The sequence below is a fragment of the Xylocopa sonorina genome, chromosome 2, assembly GCF_050948175.1.
Source record: "Xylocopa sonorina isolate GNS202 chromosome 2, iyXylSono1_principal, whole genome shotgun sequence".
NCBI classification, from domain to species: Eukaryota; Metazoa; Arthropoda; class Insecta; order Hymenoptera; family Apidae; genus Xylocopa; species Xylocopa sonorina.
Genome location: NC_135194.1, coordinates 9,439,874 through 9,463,253, shown reverse-complemented (window position 1 = coordinate 9,463,253; position 23,380 = coordinate 9,439,874). Strand labels below are relative to the sequence as shown.

The 23,380-nt window shown below is 41.8% G+C and overlaps 2 protein-coding genes across 6 annotated transcripts in view; both read right to left on the bottom strand.

Annotated features, from left to right (window-relative positions):
* Positions 1–23,380, bottom strand: part of Alpha-man-ia (alpha-Mannosidase class I a) — a 430,149-nt gene that overhangs the window by 37,986 nt on the left and 368,783 nt on the right. The gene's annotated exons all lie outside the window — the stretch shown is intronic.
* On the bottom strand, positions 11,565–14,473 carry LOC143433131 (uncharacterized). The gene is made up of 9 exons (XM_076910276.1): positions 14,388–14,473; positions 13,704–13,773; positions 13,512–13,632; positions 13,148–13,406; positions 13,020–13,083; positions 12,543–12,688; positions 12,329–12,458; positions 12,209–12,264; positions 11,565–11,655 (listed from the first exon to the last, which is right to left on the bottom strand). Exons 1-9 carry the CDS (start codon positions 14,471–14,473, stop codon positions 11,565–11,567), a joined length of 1,023 nt encoding a protein of 340 aa, XP_076766391.1.

Genomic DNA, 23,380 nt, shown 5'->3' with positions numbered 1-23,380 from the left:
CCCCAGGAAAGTGTAGACGTTAAATAATTTAAAGTTTGAATTTTAATTGAATTTTTAGTTCAATTTAAATCGAAATACAGAAAGAAATGCGTATACGAGGTACACATCGATTAATCAAATAACAGATACCTGTAAAATGGGAAGAGTCAGAAGAAGAATTAAAATATAGCCACTATAGAGGAGAGCCAGCTTCGACTTCCTGTACGGCCACAATCCGGTAAGAAGCAGAAGTTGTCGAGTGATGCTGTAGTACTCGTTCTCAAAGAAACTCATATTGCTCGAACGCTGGTGAACGTTTGACGCGAAATGTTGCGGGGGTATCGTTCAACCCCATTCTTTCCAAGTTAAGAAAAAAAGATAAAGAAAAATAATTCATCTCAGAGATGGAATCGATCGTGCGTGATGTCAAGCGAATTAAATAAATTATTGCGTAAACAGATGGTCGTTCACAGCAACAGTTGCACTGTTTCAGATATCTCCCGCGTTCCTTGAGGCCGCGCAGGCGTTGCAATTGCTACCTGCAGTTTTCTGCTCAGTACACCTTCTGCCCTCGGACAAGTTGTATTTTCGAGCCGTTTCGACGATTGTTGTCACGTGGTTGTGTACATTGCTCTAGTTTTGAGACGCGAATAATAATTTCGATACGAATTTATAAGCGATACGTTTATATACGGATATATAAGGATACACTGTTGCAAGGAGAGGTGCACCAACGTGAAACCACTGTCAAAATTGGGGGATTGCTAGGCAAGCAAGTAACTTTGGACATAGGATAAATAAGAGGACAGAAGTTTTGCCGAAAGTGTGGTATTTTTAAATTTGAAGCAGACTTCGCGATAGACACATCATCCCGCGCTGTGATCGAGTTGATATCCTGCGCACAACGCACAGAAGATGTATATTTTTGAGAAGTGCCTGAGCAAAGAAGCATTAATCGCCGCAAACCGGAAATAAGTCAGGTATCGGTATTCGTTTTATAATATTTGACCGTTACAGCCTATTAAACGTGATTTGCGAAATGTAAGCTTTTGAAAACATACGCGATTCAACAAATCTATTCGTTACAAGAAGCCTCCTTTTCTACGGCAGGATATGTGAGGCGATTCTGCAGCAGCCGTCACGAAATTAAGAATTTATTACAACCTATAAACAGTGCAATGAGTATACGACGGGAAAATCGATATGTCCCTATGACACAATAAACGCGTTACGAGCGAGGAACTTGACCTTTTGTAAAGGGGGTGGATATTCGCTACTGTTAACCTTCTTTTCATTAACTTCAATAATGTTTATTTCATTGTGGATAGAACATAACTTACGTTCCCGTTCGAGTGGAGCACAGTACCATAAAGTAGCTGAAGGTTATATTCATAAGCTAGAAAAATTAATGTACTTGGTGTTTAGCGCGATGCAAAGTTGCTTTAAACATTTTTATTACCTTGAAAAAACCCTCCATGGATGGGACGAAGAAACCTATAGTTACCTTTATATCTCTCGTCGTTTTAAGCATCAAGAACAAATACAACTTCTGTATGGATACAGGTGTCTCGTACCATTTTACGAAATAACTAGAAAAATGTTCGTTTTTCCAGTAATATTTAGCAGATTTATACTGTTATAAAAAAGGGAGGCAGATACCGAGAAGGTAGAATAATAAAGCTACTTACGTTTGAACGAAAATGTTCCTATTATAATCAATGATGTTTTGTACGCTGTAGTTAGGAAAAGCACAGAGAACAAAATGAGGGACAATTATAATGCAAACTATTAATAATTCCTTTAAATTCGGTGTTACCACCAATGCTTGAAAGATCTGTTAACGAAATGCGACAGGAGCAATATTGGTAATAAAGTGCGAGTAATAAAAATACATTAAATCGTTTCAAACTCGTTAAATATGGTGCGACTTACATGGAATAAATTAAGAATAAGCGAGCAAATACCGAGGAAAACCATAAACATGTAACATGTCCAAAAAGTATTTAATGAGGCCTCGAGAAACCTTTAATAAAATATGAAAAATCGATAAACACGTAATAGAATACGTGCAGGAACGAGTAAAAAAGGGCTGTACATTACAGACTTCAAAATACTAACGCGAGGGCCCGTTTATGCATGTTTACGATATCAATTATCCTCAAATAAATTACAGTGCATCTGTGCCTATTAGAAACTTGACTTTCGTCCCAATCTAATGAATGTTGGATTTTGTAACTGGAAAGTAAAATTGAAGTCTCGATAAGTGTTGGGATTTTTAAAGTATAGTTTATAGTTTTGCGTCCCTACTTCAGAAAACAATGCCCTTAGTATTGCTTACCTCGTAATTTTCAGCAATCCGCAAAAGTGTCGTGTAAATACTACAGCAGTAGTTTCAGAGGTTATCATTCCACAACATCCGAAAACGATAACAGTGATCAAGTAACCCAGCCTAAAATAGAAATTATTTCCACCGAAGAAGGACGAGATTGGTACTATTAATTCGTGTTGTCGAGACTCGTTTAAAGGCACTACTACATCGAGTAGCCGTGGCAGAAGATGAGCAATCACAAATGTGATTAAAATCAAAGTCATTATCGCTAAAATGAGTACAGCGACGGTTAACATCATCCTAGCAATTATTAACGAAGAGTAGCGTATGTTTCACTTGTCTATACATATATCCATTCGTGACACATATATACTTGCGCAAAAAATTGTGTACTGTTTCGCAATGCCCATGCACTTCCTCAAAATGTTCAATTCGTTCTCGTTTTCTTGGATATCGTTCCAGTCGCGTTTAATGCATTCGAACAGCATCCTGATCTGTGTTTTCAAACGGATATCGTTAAATCGTTGCAGCTTTCCGTCGATCGGGTTACTCACTTTTTTCGGTTGCAAGCAGAAGCTGTAATACTCTACTATGAATATAAATGATACGATCACGTAAGAAGAGTTCGATAGAATTTGCTTAAAATCGTATTCCGCATGGACAATTGCAATTATCTGTAATAACCGATGGATCGTAATGCTTCTGTTCCACAAAAAAGTGTACATGTTAAATAATTTAAAGTTTCATTGGGGATTTTGATTAACTTTTGTTCAATTTAAATCATAACTTGGAAACGAACGCGTGTACGAAGAAAGTGACACTGATCAAAAGATAATAGATACCAGAGAAATCGGAAAAGTTAGTAGAAGAACCAGAATATAGCCATTATAGAGGAGAGCTAGCTTCGACTTCTGGTACGGCCACAATCCGGTAAACAGCATAAGTTGTCGAGTGATGTAGTATTCGTTCTCAAAGAAATTCATCTTGCTCGAACGCTGGTGAACGTTTGACGCGAAATGTTGCGGGGCTGTCGTTCAACCCCATTTCTTCCGAGTTAAGAGAAAAAGATAAAGAAAAATAATTCTTCTTAGAGATGGAATCGATCGTGCGTAATGTCATGCGAATTAAATAAATTATTGCGTAAACAGGTGGTCGTTCACAACAGTTGCACTATTTCAGATATGTCCCGCGTTCCTTCAGGCCGCGCAGGCGTCCCAGCATTTGCTGCATGCAGTTTTATGCTCAGTACACGTTCTACCCTTGAACAAGTGCCTTCTCGAGCTGTTTCGACGATTGCTCTCACGTGGTTGTGTAAATTGCACTAGTTTAGAGATACGAGTGATAATTCTGATACGAATTTATAAAGGACACACTGTTGAAGAGACATGTGGACGAAACGGTGCACCAACGTGAAACCTCTGTTAAAATTGGTGGATTGCTACGCAAATAAGTAACATTGGACATAGGATAAATAAAAGGACAGAAGTTTTGCCAAAACTGTGGTATTTATAAATTTGACGCAGACTTCGCGATAAACACTTCATCCCGTGCTGTGATCGAGTTGATATGCTTCGCACAACGCGCAGAAGATGTATGTTTTTGAGAAGTGCCTGAGCAAAGAAGCATTAATCGCCGCAAACCAGAAATAAGTCAGGTATCGATATTCGTTTGATAATATTTGAGCGTTACAAAGTTTACAACGTGACGTGCGAAATGTAAAATTTTAAAAACATACGTGATTCACATCCTATTCGCTACAAGGCGCCTCGTATTCTACAGCTGGATATACGGGGCGATTCTGAAGGAGACGTCGCGAAATTAAGAATTGATTACGATCTAAAAACAGTGCAATGAGTATACGACTGGAAAATCGATATGTATCTGTGACACAATGACTGCTTTACGAGCGAGGAACTTGACCTTTCATAAAGGGGGTGGATATTCGCTACTGTTAACCTTCTTATTATTAACTAGAATAATATTTATTTCATTGTGGATAGAACATAACTTATGTTTCCGTTCGAGTGGAGCACAGTACCATAAAGTAGCTGAACGATATATTCATAAGCTAGAAAAATTAATGCACTTGTTGTTTAGCGCGAAGTAAAGTTGTTGTAAACATTTTTATTACCTTGAAGAAACCCTCCATGGATGGGACGAAGGAACCTATATTTATCTTCATATCTTTCGTCGTTTTTAGCATCAGGAACAAATACAACTTCTGTATGGATACAGGTGTCTCGTACCATTTTATGAAATAACTAGAAAAATGTTCATTTTTCCAGTAATATTTAACAGAGCTATAGTGTTCTAAAAAAACGGAGGCAGATACCGAGAAGGTAGAATAATAAAGCTACTTACGTTTGAGCGAAAATGTTCCTATTATAATCTGCGATCCTTTGTACGTTGTAGTTAGGAAAAGCACAGAGAACAAAATGAGGGATAAGTGTGATGAAAACTATTAAAAATTCCTTTAAATTCGGTGTTACCACTAATGCTTGAAAGGCCTGTTAACGAAAAAAGACACAGGCAACATCAGAATACGCGAGTAATATAAATACGCAAAATCGTTCTAAACTCGTTATAACATGGTGTGACTTACATGAAACAAATTAAGAATAAGCGAGCAAACAAGGAGGAAAATCAATACCATGTAACATGTCTGATAAGTATTTATTGTGGCCTCGGAAAACCTTTAATAAAATATGAAAAATCAACATACACGTAATAGAATGTGTGCAGAAACGAGTAAAACAGGGATGGTCATTACAGAATTCAAAATACTAACGCGAGGGCTCGTTTATGCATGTTTACGATATCAATTAGCCTCAAATAAATTACGGTACGTTTGTATCTATTAGAAACTTGATTCTCGTCCCAATCTAATGAATGCTTGATTTTGTAACTGGAAAGTAAAAATGAAGTGTCGATAAGTGTTGGGATTTTTAAAGCATAAGTTATATTTCTGTGTCCCTACTTCAGTAAACAATACCCTTTGTATTTTTACCTCGTAATTTTCAGCAACCCACAAATATGTCGCATGAATACTGCAGTAGTACTTTCAGTGGTTATCATTCCATAAGCTCCGTAAGTGACAGCAGTGATCAGGTAACCCACACCAAAATTGAAATTATTTCCACCAAAGAAGGACGGGATTGGTACTATTAAGTCGCGTTGTCGAGACTCGTTTAAAGGCACCACTACATCGAGTAGCAATGGTAGGAGCAGAACCATTGCAAATATCATTAAAAACAAAGTTATCACCGCTGAAATGAATACAACGATGGTTAACATCATTCTAAAAATTATTATTGAAGAGTAGTGTACGTTCCACTTGTCTATACATGTATCCATTCGTGACGCATATATACTTGCGCAAAAAATTGTGTACTGCCTCGCAATGTCCATGCATTTCCTCAAAATGTTCAATTCGTCCTCGTTCTCTTTGATATCGTTCCAGTCTCGTTTAATGCATTCGAACAGCATCCTGATCTGATATTTCAAATGAGAATCGTTAAATCGTTGCCGTTTTCCGCCATTCATCGAGTGTTTGCCTAACTCACTTTTTTCGGTTGTAGGCAGGTGCTGTAATACTCTGCTATGAATATAAACGATATGAGCAAGTAAGCAGAGCTCGATAAAATATGCTTAAAATCGTATTTCGCATTAAAAATTTCCATTATCTGTAATAATCGATGAGTCGTAATGTTCCGTTCCACAGAAAAATGTACACGTTAAATAATATAAAGTTTCAACGTGGATTTTAATTAACTTTTGTTCAATTGAAATCATTACTTGGATACGAACGCGTGTACGAAGAAGGTCACACTGATCAACAAAATAATAGATACCAGAGAAACCGGAAGAGTCAGAAGAAGAATTAAAATATAGCCACTATAGAGAAGAGCTAGCTTCGACTTCTTATACGGCCACAATCCAGTAAGAAGCAGAAGTTGTCGAGTACTGTTGTAGTATTCGTTTTCAAAGAAATTCATCTCGCTCGAATGCTGGTGAACGTTTGACGCGAAACGTTGCGGGGGTGTCGTTCAACCCTATTTTCTCCAAGTTGAGAAAAAAACATAAAGAAGAATAAGTCATCTTAGAGATGGAATCGATCGTGCGAGGTGTCAAGCGAATTAAATAAATTATTGCGTAAACAGATGGTCGTTCACAACAACAGTTGCACTGTTTCAGATGTGTCCCGCGTTCCTCGAGGCCGCGCAAGCGTCCTTGCAATTGCTGCCTGCAGTTTTCTGCTCAGTACACATTCTACCCTCGAACAAGTTGCATTCTCGAGCTGTTCTGGCGGTTGTTCTCACGTGGTGGTGTAGATTGCTCTAGTTTTGAGAGACAAATGATAATTCTGATACGAATTTATGAAGGACACACTGTTGAGGAAACACGTGGTAGGAACGGTGCACCAACGTGAAACCACTGTTGAAATTCAAGGATTGCTACGCAAGTGAGTACTTTGAATATAGAATAAGTAAGAGGACAGAAGATTTGCCGTAACTATTTCTAAACTCGATGTGGACTTTGTGGCAGGTACTTCATCCCGTGCCGTGATCGATCTGATATGCTTCGCACAAAAGCGTACGCACTGACAGAGTTTAAGCGTCGCATCTTGGAATAACAACGCGTGGATGATGAATGTTTTCGAGAAGTGCCTGAGCAAAGAAGCATTAATCGCCGAGAACCGGAAATAATTTAGGTATCGATATTCATTTGACTTATATGACTGTTACAATGTTCTCAATGTGACGTGCGAAATATAAACGTTTAAAAATATATGCAATCCACATACTACTTGTTACAAGAAGTCTGATCTTTTATATACGAATATACGAGGCAATTCTGAAGGTCCCGTCGCGAAATGGAGAATTTATTATGATCTATGAACTATGAACTATGCAATAACTATGCAATAACTGATCTATGAACAGTGCAATGGATATACGTCATTAGTGGAACGCCTGGTATATTACATCGTTACTGTTTATCATTAGAAAGTTCAGTATATCGTTAATATTGTTCCATGATTTAGTTAGCGTTGCTGTAAAACATTTTTAGAATTTTACCGTCGCGGTAAGGAAGCTTTATGTTGTTCTTCTTACCGAGGACGATGAACCGTCGTTACCGCCTAGAGTTTTATGCTGTTTTAATGATTCGCAGTATTCGGATTTTCAGTAGATCAGGAAAAAAACTGAGTGAATTTTTCAGACTTCCGTGTATAGCAATCTTCCGTTTGAAACAGCATTTAAGAAAAATTGTCAGCTTAAGGTCCCTGACTGGTGTAACTAATTGCCTGAGGAGTTATAATATTTCTTTTTCGATGACCCTGGTAATTACCCACGTGCTTACTCAATCTCGATGCTCGTGTAGATGAAATAAATAATGTGGCCGTGTGATTAATTTGTTTCTTTCGAGGCTATCTGTATAGTCGGGTGTATAGTGGGAAAGGTGGCCGGATTATCCGAAAACAGCTTCAGAATTTTACTGGGGCCTCTCTTAAGCCAGTTACACGCATTCAGATAGACTTGTCAGGTCTGTCTAAACAGGTTAGTGCTGAGACATGCCTCATTCTACACGTTTGGTAGATCTATGACCAGGTGTATCACTAACGAACGAAGCAACAAAGGCGAATAATACACATTTTTATGCTTTTATGTGTTATGACCCCATTATTATTGAAGATTCTTGGACAAAGAACTTCTGTAATAGTTTCCCTAGGATCCCGATTGAATAGAGTTGTGATACATTATTAATTATTATTACCAGTATTCTCGGTGCAACCGGCACTTGTGGTATCTCATTTAAATAATGGCTTGAAAGGGGGAAAAAATGTGGAACAGAAATTTGTAGAGAAAGAAATGCTGTACTTGTGGTAAAAAATATCGATTGTTTCTGAGGGGATGCAAAAGTGTGCCATTGAGGGAACAGCGTGTCAGGGAAAATCGATGTGCCTCTGTGATACAATGAACGCGTTACGAGCGTGGAACTTGACCTTCCGCAAAGGGGGTGAATATTCGCTACCTTCAAACTTCTTCTCATTAACTAGAATGATGATTATTTCATTGCGGATTGAGCATTACTTATGTTCCCATTCGAGTGGAGCAGAGTACCATAAAGTAGCTGAACGTTGTATTCATAAGCTAGAAAAATTAATGCACTTGATGTTTAGCGTGAAGCAAAATTGTTTTAAACAGTGATATTACCTTGAAAAAACCCTCCATGGATGGGACGAAGAGGCCAACAGTTACCTTTATATCTCTCGTCGTTTTTAGCATCAAGAACAAATACAACTTTTGTATGGATACAGGTGTCTCGTACCATTTTACGAAATAACTAGAAAAATGTCCATTTTTCCAGTAATATTTAGCAGAGTTATACTGTTACAAACAAAAAACGGAGGCAGATGCCGAAAAGGTAGAATAGTGAAGCTACTTACGTTTGAACGAAAATGACCCTATTATGGTCTATGATATTCTGTATGCTGTAGTTAGAAAAAGCACAGACGAGAAAATGAGGCATAATTATGATGAAAATGATTAAAAATTCTTTCACATCGTGATTTACTACTAACGCTTGAAAGATCTGTTAACGAGAAAAGACACAGGCAACATCACAATACGCGAGTAATATAAATACGTAAAATCGTTCTAAACTCGTTATAACATGGTGTGACTTACATGAAACAAATTAAGAATAAGCGAGCAAACAACGAGGAAAATCAATACCATGTAACATGTCTGATAGGTATTTACTGTGGCCTCGAGAAACCTTCAATAAAATATGAAAAATCGACATATACGTAATAGAATGTGTGCAGAAACGAGTAAAACAGGGCTGGACAGTACAGAATTCAAAATACTAACGCGAGGGCTCGGTTATGCATGTTTACGATATCAATTATCCTCAAATAAATTACGGTACGTTTGTATCTACTAGAAACTAGATTCTCGTCCCAATCTAATGAATGCTTTATTTTGTAACTGGAAAGTAAAAATGAAGTGTCGATAAGTGTTGGGATTTTTAAAGCATAACTTATAGTTCTGTGTCCCTACATCAGAAAACAATGCCCTTCGTACTTCTTACCTCGTAATTTTCAGCAATCCACAAGAATGTCGCAGTAATACTACAGAAGTAGTTTCAGCGGATATCACTCCATAAGATCCGAAAGCGACAGCAGTGATCAAGTAACCCACCCTAAAATTAAAATTACTTCCAACGAGAAAGGGCGAGATTGGTACAATTAATTCCCGCTGTCGAGACTCGTTTAAAGGCACCACTACATCGAGTAGCAGTGGTAGAAGATGAGCCATCGCAAATGTGATTAAAATCAAAGTTATCACCGCTGAAGTGAATACAACGATGGTTAACATCATTCTAGAAATTATTATCGAATAGCAGAGTACGTTCCACTTGTCACATACATACTTGCGCAAAAAATTGTGTACTGTCTAGTAATGCCCATGCACTTCCTCAAAATGTTCAATTCGTTCTCGTTCCCTTGCATATCGTTCCAGTCTCGTTTAATGGATTCGAGTAGCATCCTGATCTAATATTTCAAATGAGAATCGTTAAATCGTTGCAGTTTTCCGTCATCCATCGAGTGTTTGCCTAACTCACTTTCTTCGGTTGTAGGCAGATGCTGTAATACTCTACTATGAATATAAACGATACGATCACGTAGGCAGAGCTCGATAAAATATGCTTAAAATCGTATTCCGCATGAAGAATCTCCATTATCTGTAGTAATAGATAAGTCGTAATGTTCAGTTCCTCAGAAAAGTGTACATGTTAAACAATATAGAGTTTCATTCCGAGTCTTAGTCGAATTTCGTTCAATCTAAATCGAAACGCATATACGAGGCACACATCGATCAATGAAATAACAGATACCTGAAAAACCGGAAGAGTCAGAAGAAGAATCAAAATATAGCCACTATAGAGACGAGCCAGCTGCGACTTCTTGTACGGCCACAATCCGGTAAGAAGCAGAAGTTGTCGAGTGATGTTGTAGTACTCGTTCTCAAAGAAACTCATATTGCTCGAACGCTGGTGAACGTTTGACGCGAAATGTTGCGTGGGTGTCGTTCAACCCTATTTCTTCCCAGTTAAGAAAAAAAGTTAAAGAAAAATAATTCATCTTAGAAATTGAATCGATCGTGCGTGGTGTCAAGCGAATGAAATAAATTATTGCGTAAACAGATGGTCGTTCACAGCAACAGTTGCACTGTTTCAGATGTGTCCCGCGTTCTTTGAGGCCGCGCAGGCGTGCTTGCAATTGCTGCCTGCAGTTTTCTGATCAGTACACGTTCTACCCTCGAACAAGTTGCACTCTCGTTTTGTTTTGACGATTGTTCTCACGTGGTTGTGCAGATTGCTTTAGTTTTGAGAGTCGAATGATAATTCCGGAGGGTATATGTACACTGTTGGAATGAGCGGTGCACCAACGTGAAACTACTGTCAGAATTGAAGGATTGCTATGAAAGTAAGTGACTTTGGACATGGAATAAGTGAGAGGACAGAAGTTTTGCGAGACTGTGGTATTTCTAAACCTGATGTAGACTTCACGATAGACACTTCATCCCGTGCTGTGATCGAAGATGAATGTTTTTGAGAAGTGCCTGAGTAAGAAGCATTAATCGCCGCAAACCGGAAATAAGTCAGGTTTCGATATTCGTTTGATAATATTTGACTGTTATAACATTCTCAACGTGACGTGCGTAATGTAAACTTTTTGGTACAAGAAGTCTCGTCTTCTACAGCCGGATATACGGTTTAGCCTTTCACCAATCTTCCATTCGAAGTAGCGTACAAAGAAAATTGTCAACTAAGGTTTCCTAACCGGTGTAACTGATTACCTGAGGAGTTACGATATCTCCTTCTCCATGTCCCTGCTAATTACTCACGTGCTTACCCGATCTTGATGATCGTACAGACGACAAGAAATTGTGTGGTTGTGTGATTAATTTGTTTCTTTCGAGGCTGCCTGCAAGTCTGCAGTATAATAAAGAAATTGACAGCATTATCCGAATATGCGGAAACGGCTTTAAAATTATGCTCTGGCCACTCTTAAGCCAGTTACACGCGTTGAAATAGACTTGTCAAGTCTGTCTATGTTTGGTAGATGGTGGCTAGGCGTATCACTCACGAAAGAAGCAAAAAAGGCGAATAACATACACTTTTTTACCACTGTACCTTATGACCATTATTATTGCAAATTCTTGGATAAACAGATTATGTAATAGTTTTAACCCAGGCATCCTAGGACACAGATCGAATGGAGTTGTGATATGAGATGAAGGATCTGATCCTTCGTTTCAAATCTCTCTGTACCCATTCTACGAAAAGACGAATAGGTCGACGATAGTTCGAACGCAGGGCGTCAGGTGCTTTATAGTCGCGAGAGGGTAAGATTGGTAGGGTTTAAGGAATGCAAGCGAAACGATCGTGTTTGAGATTGTCAAAGAAGTATACCTTGTGACGCTTTTTAAGAATACGATTTGTTGTTGATTATTCATTTGTGACACATAACGCACTAAAGCTGAATAATATCGAAGCAACGACCAACATGAACTAACTGTTATTAACAATTCTTAATACTAGTAATTTTGGTGCAATCTTGGTGAAAGGGGGAAAAATGTGCCAGAGAAATTTGTAGAGAAAGGGGTGCTTTACTCATGGTAAAAATATCGATTGTTTCTGAGGGGATGCGAAAGTGTACCATGAGGGAGACAGCGTGTCAGGGAAAATCGATATGCCTCTGTGACACAATGAACGCGTTACGGCTGAGAAACTTGACCTTCCGGAAAGGGTGTGAATATTCGCTATTCTTAACTTTCTTCTCTTTAATTAGAATGATGTTTATTTCATTGTGCTTAGAACATTTCTTACGTTCCCATTCGAGTGGAGCAGAGTACCATAAAGTAGCTGAACGTTATATTCATAAGCTAGAAGAAATCAATGCACTTGGTTTTTAACACGAAATAAAATTATTTTAAACAATTTTATTACCTTGGAAAAACCCTCCACCGATGGAACGAATAAACCAAGAATTATTTTTGTATCTTTTGTCGTTTTTAGCATCAAGAACAAATACAACTTTTGTATGGATACAGGTGTCTCGTACCATTTTACGAAATAACTAGAAAAATGTTCATTTTTCCAGTAATATTTAGCAGAGTTGCACTGCTGTAAAGAAACGGAGACAGTGGACGAAAAGACTTACGTTTGAACGAAAATGTCCCTATTATGGTCTATGACATTCTGTATGCTGTAGTTAGGTAAAGCACAGAGAAGAAAGTGAGTGACAGTAAACATGAGAATTATTAGAAATTCCTTTAAATTCGGTAATACCAGTAATGCTTGAAAGACCTGTGAACGAAATACGACACGGGTAATATCACAAAATGCGAGTAACAAAAATACGTAAAATCGTTCTGAATACGTTAACCATGGTGTGACTTACGTGAAACAAATTAAGAATAAGCGAGCAAATACCGAGGAAAACCATAAATATGTAACATGTATGGTAAGTATTCAATGTGTTCTCCAGAAACCTTTAATAAAATATGAAAAATCGACAAACACGTAATCGAATATGTGCAGAAACGAGTAAAAGGGCTGTACATTACAGACTTCAAAATACTAACGCGAGGGCTCGTTTATGCATGTCTATGATATCAATTATCCTCAAATAAATTACGGTACGTTTGTGTCTACTAGAAACTTGATTCTCGTCCCAATCTAATGAATGCTCGATTTTGTAACTGGAAAGTGAAAAAGAAGTCCCGATAAGTGTTGGTATAATTCTGTGCTCTTGGCACTTCTTACCTCGTAATTTTCAGTAATCCACAGGAATGTCGTACCAAAAGTGCAAAAGTAGTTTCAGCGGTTATTATTCCATATGTTCCGAAAATGCCAACAGTCATCAGGTAAAGAAACTTAAAAGTAAAACTGTTTCGATGGAAGAAGAGCGAGATTGGTACTATTAATTCGCGTTGTCGAGACTCGTTTAAAGGCACCACTACATCGAGTAGCACTGGCAGGAGGTGAGCCATCGCAAATGTGATTACAGTCAAAGTCATTACCGCTGGAATGATTACAACGATGGTTAGCATTATTCTAGAAATTATTATCAAAGAGAAGCGTACGTTTGACTTGTCTATACATATATCCATTCGTGACACAAATATACTTGCGCAGAAAATTGTGCACTGTCTCGCAATGCTCATGCAGTTTCTCAAAATGTTCAGTTCGTCCTCGTTCCCTTGGACATCGTTCCAGTCGCGTTTGATGCATTCGAACAGCATCCTGATCTGCGTTTTCAAACGGATATCGTTAAAGCGTTGCAGTTTTCCGTCGTCGATCGCGTATTCGCGTTACTCACTTTTTTCGGTTGCAGGCAAAAGCTGTAATATTCTACTATGAATATTAATGATACGATCACGTAAGCACAGCTGGATAGAATTTCCTTAAAATCGGATTCCGTATGGACAATTGCAATTATCTGTAATAACCGGTGGCTCGTAATGCCTTCGTCTCAGACAAGGGGTACAAGTTAAATAATTTAAAGTTTCAACGTGGATTTTAATTAACTTTTGTTCAATTTAAATCATTACTTGGAAACGAACGCGTGTACGAAGAAGGTCACACTGATCAACAAAATAATAGATACCAGAGAAACCGGAAGAGTCAGAAGAAGAATTAAAATATAGCCACTATAGAGAAGAGCTAGCTTCGACTTTTTATACGGCCACAATCCAGTAAGAAGCAGAAGTTGTCGAGTACTGTTGTAGTATTCGTTTTCAAAGAAATCCATGGTGTTCAAACGCTGGTGAACGTTTGACGGGAAATTTTGCGGGGGTGTCGTTCAACCCCTTTGCTTCCAAGTTGAGTAAAAAAAAAAAAGAAAAATAATTCATTTTAGAGGTAGTATCGATCGTGCGTGGTGTCAAGCGTATTAAATAACTTATTGCGTAAACAGATGGTCGTTCACAGCAACAGTTGCACTGTTTCAGATGTCTCCCGCGTTTCTTCAGACCGCGCAGGCGTGCTTGCAATTGCTGCCTACAGTTTTCTGCTCAGTACACGTTCTACCCTCGAACAAATTGCATTCTCGTGCTGTTTCGACGATTGTTCGCACATGGTGGTGTACATTACTCCAGTTTTGCGAGATGGATGATACTTCTGATACGAATTCATGAAGGATACACTGTTGAGGAAACACTTGAAAGGAATGGTGCACCAACGTGAAACCACTGTTTAAAATCAAGGATTGCTACGTACGTAAGTATCTTTGAATATAGAATAACTGTGGAGGACAGAAGTTTTGCTATAACAGTATTTCAAAACCCAACGTGGACTTCGCGACAGACCTTTCATCTCATGCTCTGATCCAGTTGATATTCTTCGCACAAAAATAAATGGATCAAAGGCTTCGTATCTCGGAACAATGACAACGCAGGCACGATGAATGTTTTCGAGCAGTGCCTGAGCAAAGAAGCATTAATCGTCGAAAATAATTCAGGTAACGAAATTGATTTGATAATATTTAACTGTTACAATATGCCCAATATAACGTACGAAATGTAAACGTTTAAAAATGTTCGTGTCTCGCGAAGGCCACATACTGTTCGCTACAAGATGTCTCGTCTCTTACAGTCGAACGTACGAGGCGATTCTAAAGGAGTCTTCGCAAAATTAAGAATTTATTGCGATCCATAAACAGTGCAACGAGTATAGATCATTAATGAAATGCGTGATACATTCCCTCGTAACAGTATTTCATTGAGAAGAACGTTCTATCGTTAATATCGTTCCGCGATTTACTTAGCGTTGTTGTAAAACATTTTTAGCACTTTACAACTCGCGATAAGGAAGTTTTATGCTGTTCGTTTACCGATAACGATGAACCGTTGTTGCGCTTCAGCTACGAGCTTTATGCTGTTTTAACGATTCGCAATATACTAATCTTTAGTAGAATAGAAAAAGAATAGAGTTGACGCTTCGAGCTTCCGTGTAATTTTCCGATCAAGGGAGCGTCAACGTTTTGTGCGGCCATTTCACGAGATCAGTGATTTATGCGTCGTTCCACTGTGAGCCGTCGGAAAATTGTCAGCCAAGAACCCCCATTGGTATAAAGGATTGTCTGTGACGTTACGATATCTCTTTCTCGATGTCCTTGCTAACTACCTACGAGCCTACCCACTCTCGATGATCGTATAGACAACAAATATAGCGTGGTTGTGAGATTAATTAGTTTCTACGTTTCATTTAATTCCTCGTTTTCGAGTCTGCTTATAATTCTGACGTATAATGGGATAGTTGACAGCATTGTCTGAACGTGCGAAAACGGCTTTAGAATTTTGCTCGAGCCACTCTTAAGCCAGTTACGCACACTGAGACAGACTTGTCAGGTCTGCCCAGACAAGCTGGTGCTGATTCATGCTTTATTGTACACGTTTAGTAAACCGATGACTAGGCGTGTCACTAACGAACGTAGCAACAAAGGCAAATAATGCGTATCTTTTTGACTATTGTATCTAACGGCCGCTATTATTGCCAATTCTTTGACAAAGAGCTTTTGTAGTAGTTTTAATCCTTGCATCCTACGATCTCGATCGAATAAAGCTGCGACACGAGACGAAGGACCTGGCCTGTCGTTCCGAAACTCTGTGAAACCAATTCTAAAAGCAGGGACGATAGTCGAAGCGCGAAGTATCATGCGTTACGCTGGAGCGGATAGAGGCGAGTAGGCGTATCGATATCGAATGGTGAATCACAAACGACGCGACACTCCTTTTGAGAATCCATCGGGGGGATCAATCGAGAGGCTGATCCTTTGTGTTTACACGACTCGAGGATGTCGTTATTCTTCTTAACGACCGGTCGATTGTTGTTTCCACCATCCGGCGCTCCGCCACGGCGCTGTCCTGGTTCTTATGCGCGCCAGCGCTCGAGGAATCGGAGTTTCAGATATTTCACGGGGATCCTGATTTACGCGCGGTATTCTTCGAACCGGGACGGGGTTGGCAGCAGGAATTATTGGTTTTTTATATGTTTCTACGTTGTATACAAGCCGTTGTGATTTACGGCCGGTGTCGCGATCGTGCAACGATACGTGGGGACACAGAAATTCGGGACAAATAACGCATATAATTGTCATTGAAATTGTCATGCAAATGTCGAGGGGGCAGTGGAGATTCGAGTGCGTGGACGATCACGGTTCGCAATCCCTCGTTGAGACACGGTGAACAGACGGTGTCCACGAGACAAGTGTGTTATTCGAAATATCAAAATACTCAATGAAATGTTTTATTCATGCTCCTGCAATTTCACGCAAATATTCTCCGTTTAATTCTACGAGATCGTTGTCTGCGACATACATACTTAGCTGTACCTCTACAGATCCTCGATAATTCCATTAGAAGAGAAAAATCGCGCGTGTACGTCACGAGGCTCGAGTTGTCCCAGAAATGGCTGGGAAACGAGGTGCAACTGGTCGAGTCACAGGCACTCCCATCCAGCTAAGTTCATTACCGGTGTGGCGCGTGGTCCCATTGAACGAACGAGCCACACGCGACCGTTCGCCTGGATAATCGTGCGGCTAATTTGTGAACATCAACGAAACACCGCGAGCCGGGTCTGATGGCTGGTTTTAAGAGTCGTCCTGATTAAAGCAGCCACACGGAGGATTAGCAGAGCTGATGAGCAGGGCTCGAGCCTGCTGGCCCCGTTCACGGCGCGGATTCGCGAACGCCGCGCCGCTAGACGCCGGCTAATTACAGCGCTGGCCGGGAGTCGGCGATATTACGGTGTCCCATAGCTTTTGCGCGATTAGCCTACCCATCCGTGGTCCCGTAACCCTCGCCGCAAGGCCTGGGTTTGACGTGATCCTGATTAACCTTTTCAACCGGCTGATAAATACCTCTCCGGCGCATATCACGGCAGTTTCAGGGGGCTGCAGTTACTAAGGGGTTGAACGCTGGTAATGCTCGTCGAGTGGGCTGGTATGGGTGAAGAGGGTGCGCGTTACGCGAGGTTTCAAGGCAGTTCCCGCTGCGTAACGCTCGAGTAATCGCGTCTGCTGTGATTCTTTATCTCTCTGAACATTTCTCGACATACGCACCTAAATTGTGAACAATTTTTCAGCTAGCTTAGTATAGGACTTTTTTTTTTTTTAAATGAAGATTCAATAGAAAGAGGAAGAAGATTCGCGAACGTGTATACGTGATTTTAGTATGTTTTTAAGATTGTACCAAGGTCGACGCTCGATAGGTAGTAGGTGTCTCCAAGGAACGGTGAATAAAATAAGTTGCTCTTTTTAGAGGCGCGCCAGGACCGTGGTCGGATACAAAGGCGCCGAAGAACGGACGGTCCACACTGGGAAGGGACTTCATTAAAAATTCACCGGCGACTTTAGTGCACGCACTGTCCCCAGGAACAATGCGTGTACGAAATATGCGGCCTGGCGTCAAGAGGAACCGCGCGAGTGGACCCAGTCGCGAAACGTTGTTTCCGAAGAATACACGCGTTCGAAGGTATTTTTCACAAAAGGGGAGTAAGTTTCTATTCATTCCATTGTGTCGCGCGCTTCTGTCGCGTATTTATCATCCGTAGAATACCTTACCGCGTTCAAAATACGAAGTCTCGCTCGTAACAACAACTGACGCCGCTCAGCTCGCAAGACTCAATTCGTACACCGATTTATTTCCGTTCTCCATTGCTCTGGGTGTTCGTTAAATCAAATTGCTGCTTCCTGCGAGCGTTCGAACACGTACGAACGATAATGCGAGCGCGCAGGTATACCATATTTGGTATTAGTCGGTTTTCATCCGATCCGCGTGGGCTCCCGCGGCACAGCGTATAATGCGATTGGATTTTTCGTTTTAACCCGCGGCCATTTAGCCGTTCGGCCGGAGCGCAGCATCCACGTCGAATTTATCGCCCGTCCGAATCGCGGGCCAGTCCATATAATCCGTTCGCGATCGGTTCCCACCTCGAGAGAGAAAGGGAGGTACGAGCGCGGAAGACGCTCCCCTCAGAACCCTCTTCTTACCCCGTTCCCGTCCTCGCGCTGGCTCCTCGCGCTGGCACTGTTTTCATTCTTTTATAAATCTCGCGGCGGGTAATATATATATCGGCGTAACCGGGTGTATTCACTCGAGACCGCGTTTCAGCCGGCCGTGGAGCCCTTTTTGCATACGCGCGCCGCATTGAAATTGATTTCGTGCGGGCCGACGCACGAGGTGCGCGCAACCGGACGGCCAACGAAAAGATTAATACCCAAAGCGACCTCTTTGCTCGCTGCTTTTTAATCCTGCGTCTCTCTCTCTCTCTCTCTCTCTCTCTCTTTCTCTCTCGTTTGCTCTGTTTTTCTCCGCGTTCCTTTCTCTCTTTCTCGTTATTCGAGCGCGGTCAGGCCAGAGTGCGGAAAAGCAAGCCTCCATCCGCCAGCCGGCGTATCTCCGTGGACCATTCGCTCGCGATTTCACCGTTTTCCAAACGGTCCTATTTTTCTGGGACACGAGCCTTGTCGATGGATCCCGACTGTTCGTTCATCGCGCGGAAGCCGACAGCGTATTCAGAAGGATTTTCACATTTTTTACGACGAGCAGTCGCGCCCGCGTTTCGAGATAACGCGCGACGAAAGTGCTAACCGCTCGCGACGAGCCTCGCCGCTGTACTCGCAATTACCCTTCGCGGAATTCCGCTTTTAAATGATACCCGAAGTAATAGCTTACTTAAGAGTCTGACACGACGAATGGTAAGTGAATTGCACAGGTGTGAAATATTATCCGGGAATTCTGGCAAGAGGCAACGGGAACAGGTTCCGCGCACGAGTTTGCAGTGCGGTGAAGTGACTAATACGAGAAGTTATCCGTTTAGGAATCCACCATAAATAGTTGAGGTTGGCAGAGACCAGGAAAATGTTTAACGTCCTATTATCCATGCCAGGAATCGAAATCCCCCGGGAATACTACGCGGGGAAGCCAAATATTTGAGGACCGCCGCGGATTCGTCTCCAGAAACGCGAGCTAAGGAACGTAATTCGCTCGTGCGTACCTATTCTTTGCTATATCGATGAACTTTAGCCGCACTGCATCGAATTTAACGGATGAGAGGGAATTTCGCAAGGATTTATTATATTCTACATAAATAACGAAATGAACAGGATGACGAATAATTGTTTTCTGAACTAAAATCAAATTCAGATGTACATCAGTAACTCGAACAATATCTGTGCAGTTTAAAAAATCTTTGTCTTTAAATTGCAACTTTTCACTCTGGTTGTTATTTATGTTCCTACCACGATCGTACAAACATTAACTCTGCATTGTACATTAAATCTGCGCTCGAAATTTCTCATCCCCAAGTTCCCCCAGGCCGCAAACAAAATTCACGAAGCAACAAAAACACTTGAAACTCTCGAGTCGCGACTGAACTGAAACAGCAACCTCGCCCAAAAACTTCCATCCCCCGCGAGTGTATTAATCAATTCACCCCTATCTGCCGTCACGTCCAAACGACCCTTGACTCTTGCCAGACCCGCTTCTTCGCCCATCAGAATTCTAACGATCGCGATCGGATGCGATCCCGCGTTACTACCCCAACGAACGTTCGTTGCCGATCGAACACAACTGAAGGCGTGAGTCGTTTACGTTCTCGTTGCTCGCGATTAAATTCCGCGATTCGATCTTCGTCCTCTGCCTTTAATCGTCGCTCGAGACAAAATTCACGGCGGCTGTGGCACAGCTGCGGGCCGATAGGCGGCAGTTTCGCCGACAGGGTGGTTACCCCGTTAATACAGCAAATTATCCACTTAGGAATACGCTCTAACACCAAGGCTGGGTGTTCGTGGAACAATCATCATCGGGGGTGGATCGCGCGGCGGACGGAGGGGGCTGGTAAGAGTCTGAGACGGGAGGCTGGATAACCGTGAGAGAGTTTCGCCCGTGCAGAAGTAACGGGAGTGTTACCAAGTTCGGATAAACCGAGCTAAGTTCGCCTGGCTGGTACTTACGGGACCGGTTGTCTAGCGACGAAAACGCTCGGACAAAGTTTATTCCCGGTGCTCCTCGCGATCCCTCGTCCGCCTCCCTCTCGCGCTGAATGCCGCGAACCCCGCGAGGAACGGCCGGGACACTGATTTACATAACGATTAGGTTAATTAACGAGCAGCCGCCGCGGTTGGATTGTTAGTTGCAGCCGCGAAAGGACGCGACGCGCGTCGAACTGGCGTGCCCCTGGCGTTTCGCGTTTAACGCGGGGGAGAATTATTATTTAGCGGTGGCGTGGCTGCGACGTGTTTTCGGTTGTAGTCGGAGCCGAGTTAGAGGGAAATTAGGATCGATTCTGTTTCCGTGCACTTGGGAGTGTATCAACTGGGAACTGAAGTTAGATCGGTTGAACATCGCGGGGTGCAATTGGAGGGTTGGTGGAATTTTTTGTCAAAAGATACATGCGTGGCTGCGAAAACTAATGAAATTGTAGTGATTGTATTAAGTAACGCTTTTAAATATCTATTGACCAATTGAATTTGAAGCGTATGAAATTTAATAGCGGAGAAATTGAATGACAAAGCGAACGCGAATAAATATTTAACAAACGGAAGCAAATGATCCTCGGTCGCGCAATTACGATGCAGCGGATTGGAAAAGTGTGGACGTTTAAAATACGGCACGAAGAAGAGGATGAGGCGACCGTGCGACGCAAGATACGTTTCTCAATATTCACGGAGGGTGAGCCATTTATTATATCCAGGAATTTTTATTAATCAACCGAGCGAAAGAACAAACGTCGACAAAGGAATGTCGATATTAATATCGCCGCGGAGGTAAAAAAGGCAGGCGGGTTCGACAAAATTGTTCTTGCCGCCGGTGCGCGAACTTACAGAAATTAAATTTCTTTGAAACTGCCACGATTCGTTTTTCGCTACCCGTGCGTCCGGAGTGCTTCCGCGTTGTCGTGCCCAATATCCCGTTTCGCCTCGTTCGTGTCCGTGAATACGCGAAAATGTCCGTTACCGTACTTGATTCTCTGGCCCAGCTCAATCGAAGCTTTAACACCGCTATGCTTCTTAAGCCAGAGTTGATTTACACCGACTTTTTTTTATCGTCGACGCTACAAAACTCGCATTCAACGCCGCATAATCCAGCAGCGCAGATTCGCGTGCGGCATACATCACCGTGCCGTGCAATAAAGCCTCGCCAAGTGAGCTCGAGCTCGCTCGTTTCCGTCATAATCTCTCATCTATCCAACGTAATTACACGCCAGGGTGTTAACAACCTCCGCAACGCCCGATTACGCCATCAACAATTCGTGTCAAAGTTCGATTACGCGATTAAACTCGTTTGAAACTCGTTGGAAAGAAATTGCGGGAAGAAGGCCGCGCAGAATCTCACTGGGACGCGATGGAGCGTTCTGAGTCGCGCCGTTGGAAGCAGCGGGCCCTACCCTTTAAAATGGCTTTCGTTTCGCGTCGATACGAGCATCCGTTCCGGAGATATCGTCCCGCGAAGGAAGCGGTAATTTGTCGCGTACTTACGTCGTCCTCTCGCTCGCTCCCATTCACTGACCCGCCACGACCGCGCGACGCCCTGCCATTGGCCAGCAGCAGACGCCCAGTCAGCGCCGCTTTTTACTATTACTACTACTGCTGTTACTACGCGACGTACGCGTTTCCAGGAAACAATCTGGGTCACCCGAATTTCGCGCGCCATTCATAATTCCGCCGCGCCGCTTCCCGTGTAACTTCAAACGTTCGTATCTCGAGAACGGGTCGAGATATCGACTTCGAACAAGAAGCATTTTCAATGGTTTTTCAACAGAAAGCGTTCACAGGGGCTTTCTGTACTTCCTGAAGTGGTTTTCGTGAAAAATGTCGCGGTTATTTAAAGAGTATTGCGTGGATGAATCTTTGTAACGGGTCCAAATGTACCAGAAAGTAGCTTAAATAAGTTTTTTATCGTTCATTTTAGTTCAGGATAAATGCAGACAGTGTAAATGCATATGCGCTGTGAATACTGGCGTTGTTGTTTTGTTATCTGGGTTATCAGACGAGTACTTCTTAGGAAATATCTCTGCTGGGTATTAATAGCGTTGTTACATTATTGCAGACTTATTTTAATCTGTTGGGAGATTGTTTCGTACATTTCTGCGTGGCAGAAAAATGCGAGCTGATCCGACAGCCGCGTATTTTCTGTATTTACGGGAAATTCGCGAACGTAGTCAAGCCTGGCTTAGGATTAAACGGGCTTCAAGGTAGCTCCTATTCTCTGCAGATAACATTTTCATTGTCCGTCAAGGTCGCGGAATATTTCTTGGGTCCTCCTTTCTCTTAATGGTCCCGATGTTCAAAGGATTACCTCGAATCCTCGTGAGAACTTTCCCACGATGACGGAGTGCTCTTATTTTCGTCGCTTTATCTAACCAAACCTTCTTTATCCGTAGAACGAGCACGTTTACAGTAAAAATCTCTTTTCGACGATTAAAAAAATGTTTTGCTTCTTTTTAATGAATACGTCAATGCGACGGAATCTCTACGCGACACAGTGAAAAAATACTATCGACAACAGTCGACCAGTCTCCAATATTTCGCACTTCTACGAGAGGACTCTTGGCTAAAATTGTTATCCGACGTTCTCGAGGATCATCCAGCCGTCTCGACTCGAATTCATCCTCGACGGGGAATCGAGGGGCGTGGATCGCGGAGTCTTACGGCCACTGGCTAGAGTAAACACATTTCCGTGGGGTTTGGCGTGGAAAAACCGAGTTCCCCGTCTGCACACACGGGACGAAAGTCTGCGTTTCAGCGCGGGATTTACAGGCTGACCGTGGGGAAACTCGATGAAATTGCTTTCGATGCGCGCGTCGAACGGTTCCCCTCGATGTATTCGTGTTTATTCGGAGATCAGCGCGGACGACGGTTTTTCAGAACGAAAATGAAAGTCTCGTTCCCGATATTTATCGATAGTTTCGCATAAAAATCGAAACCTTTTCTTCCGTTTCGAATGTATTTCTCGTTAAACCAAGCGAGCGTGCGTTTTCATCGTTCGATGAACG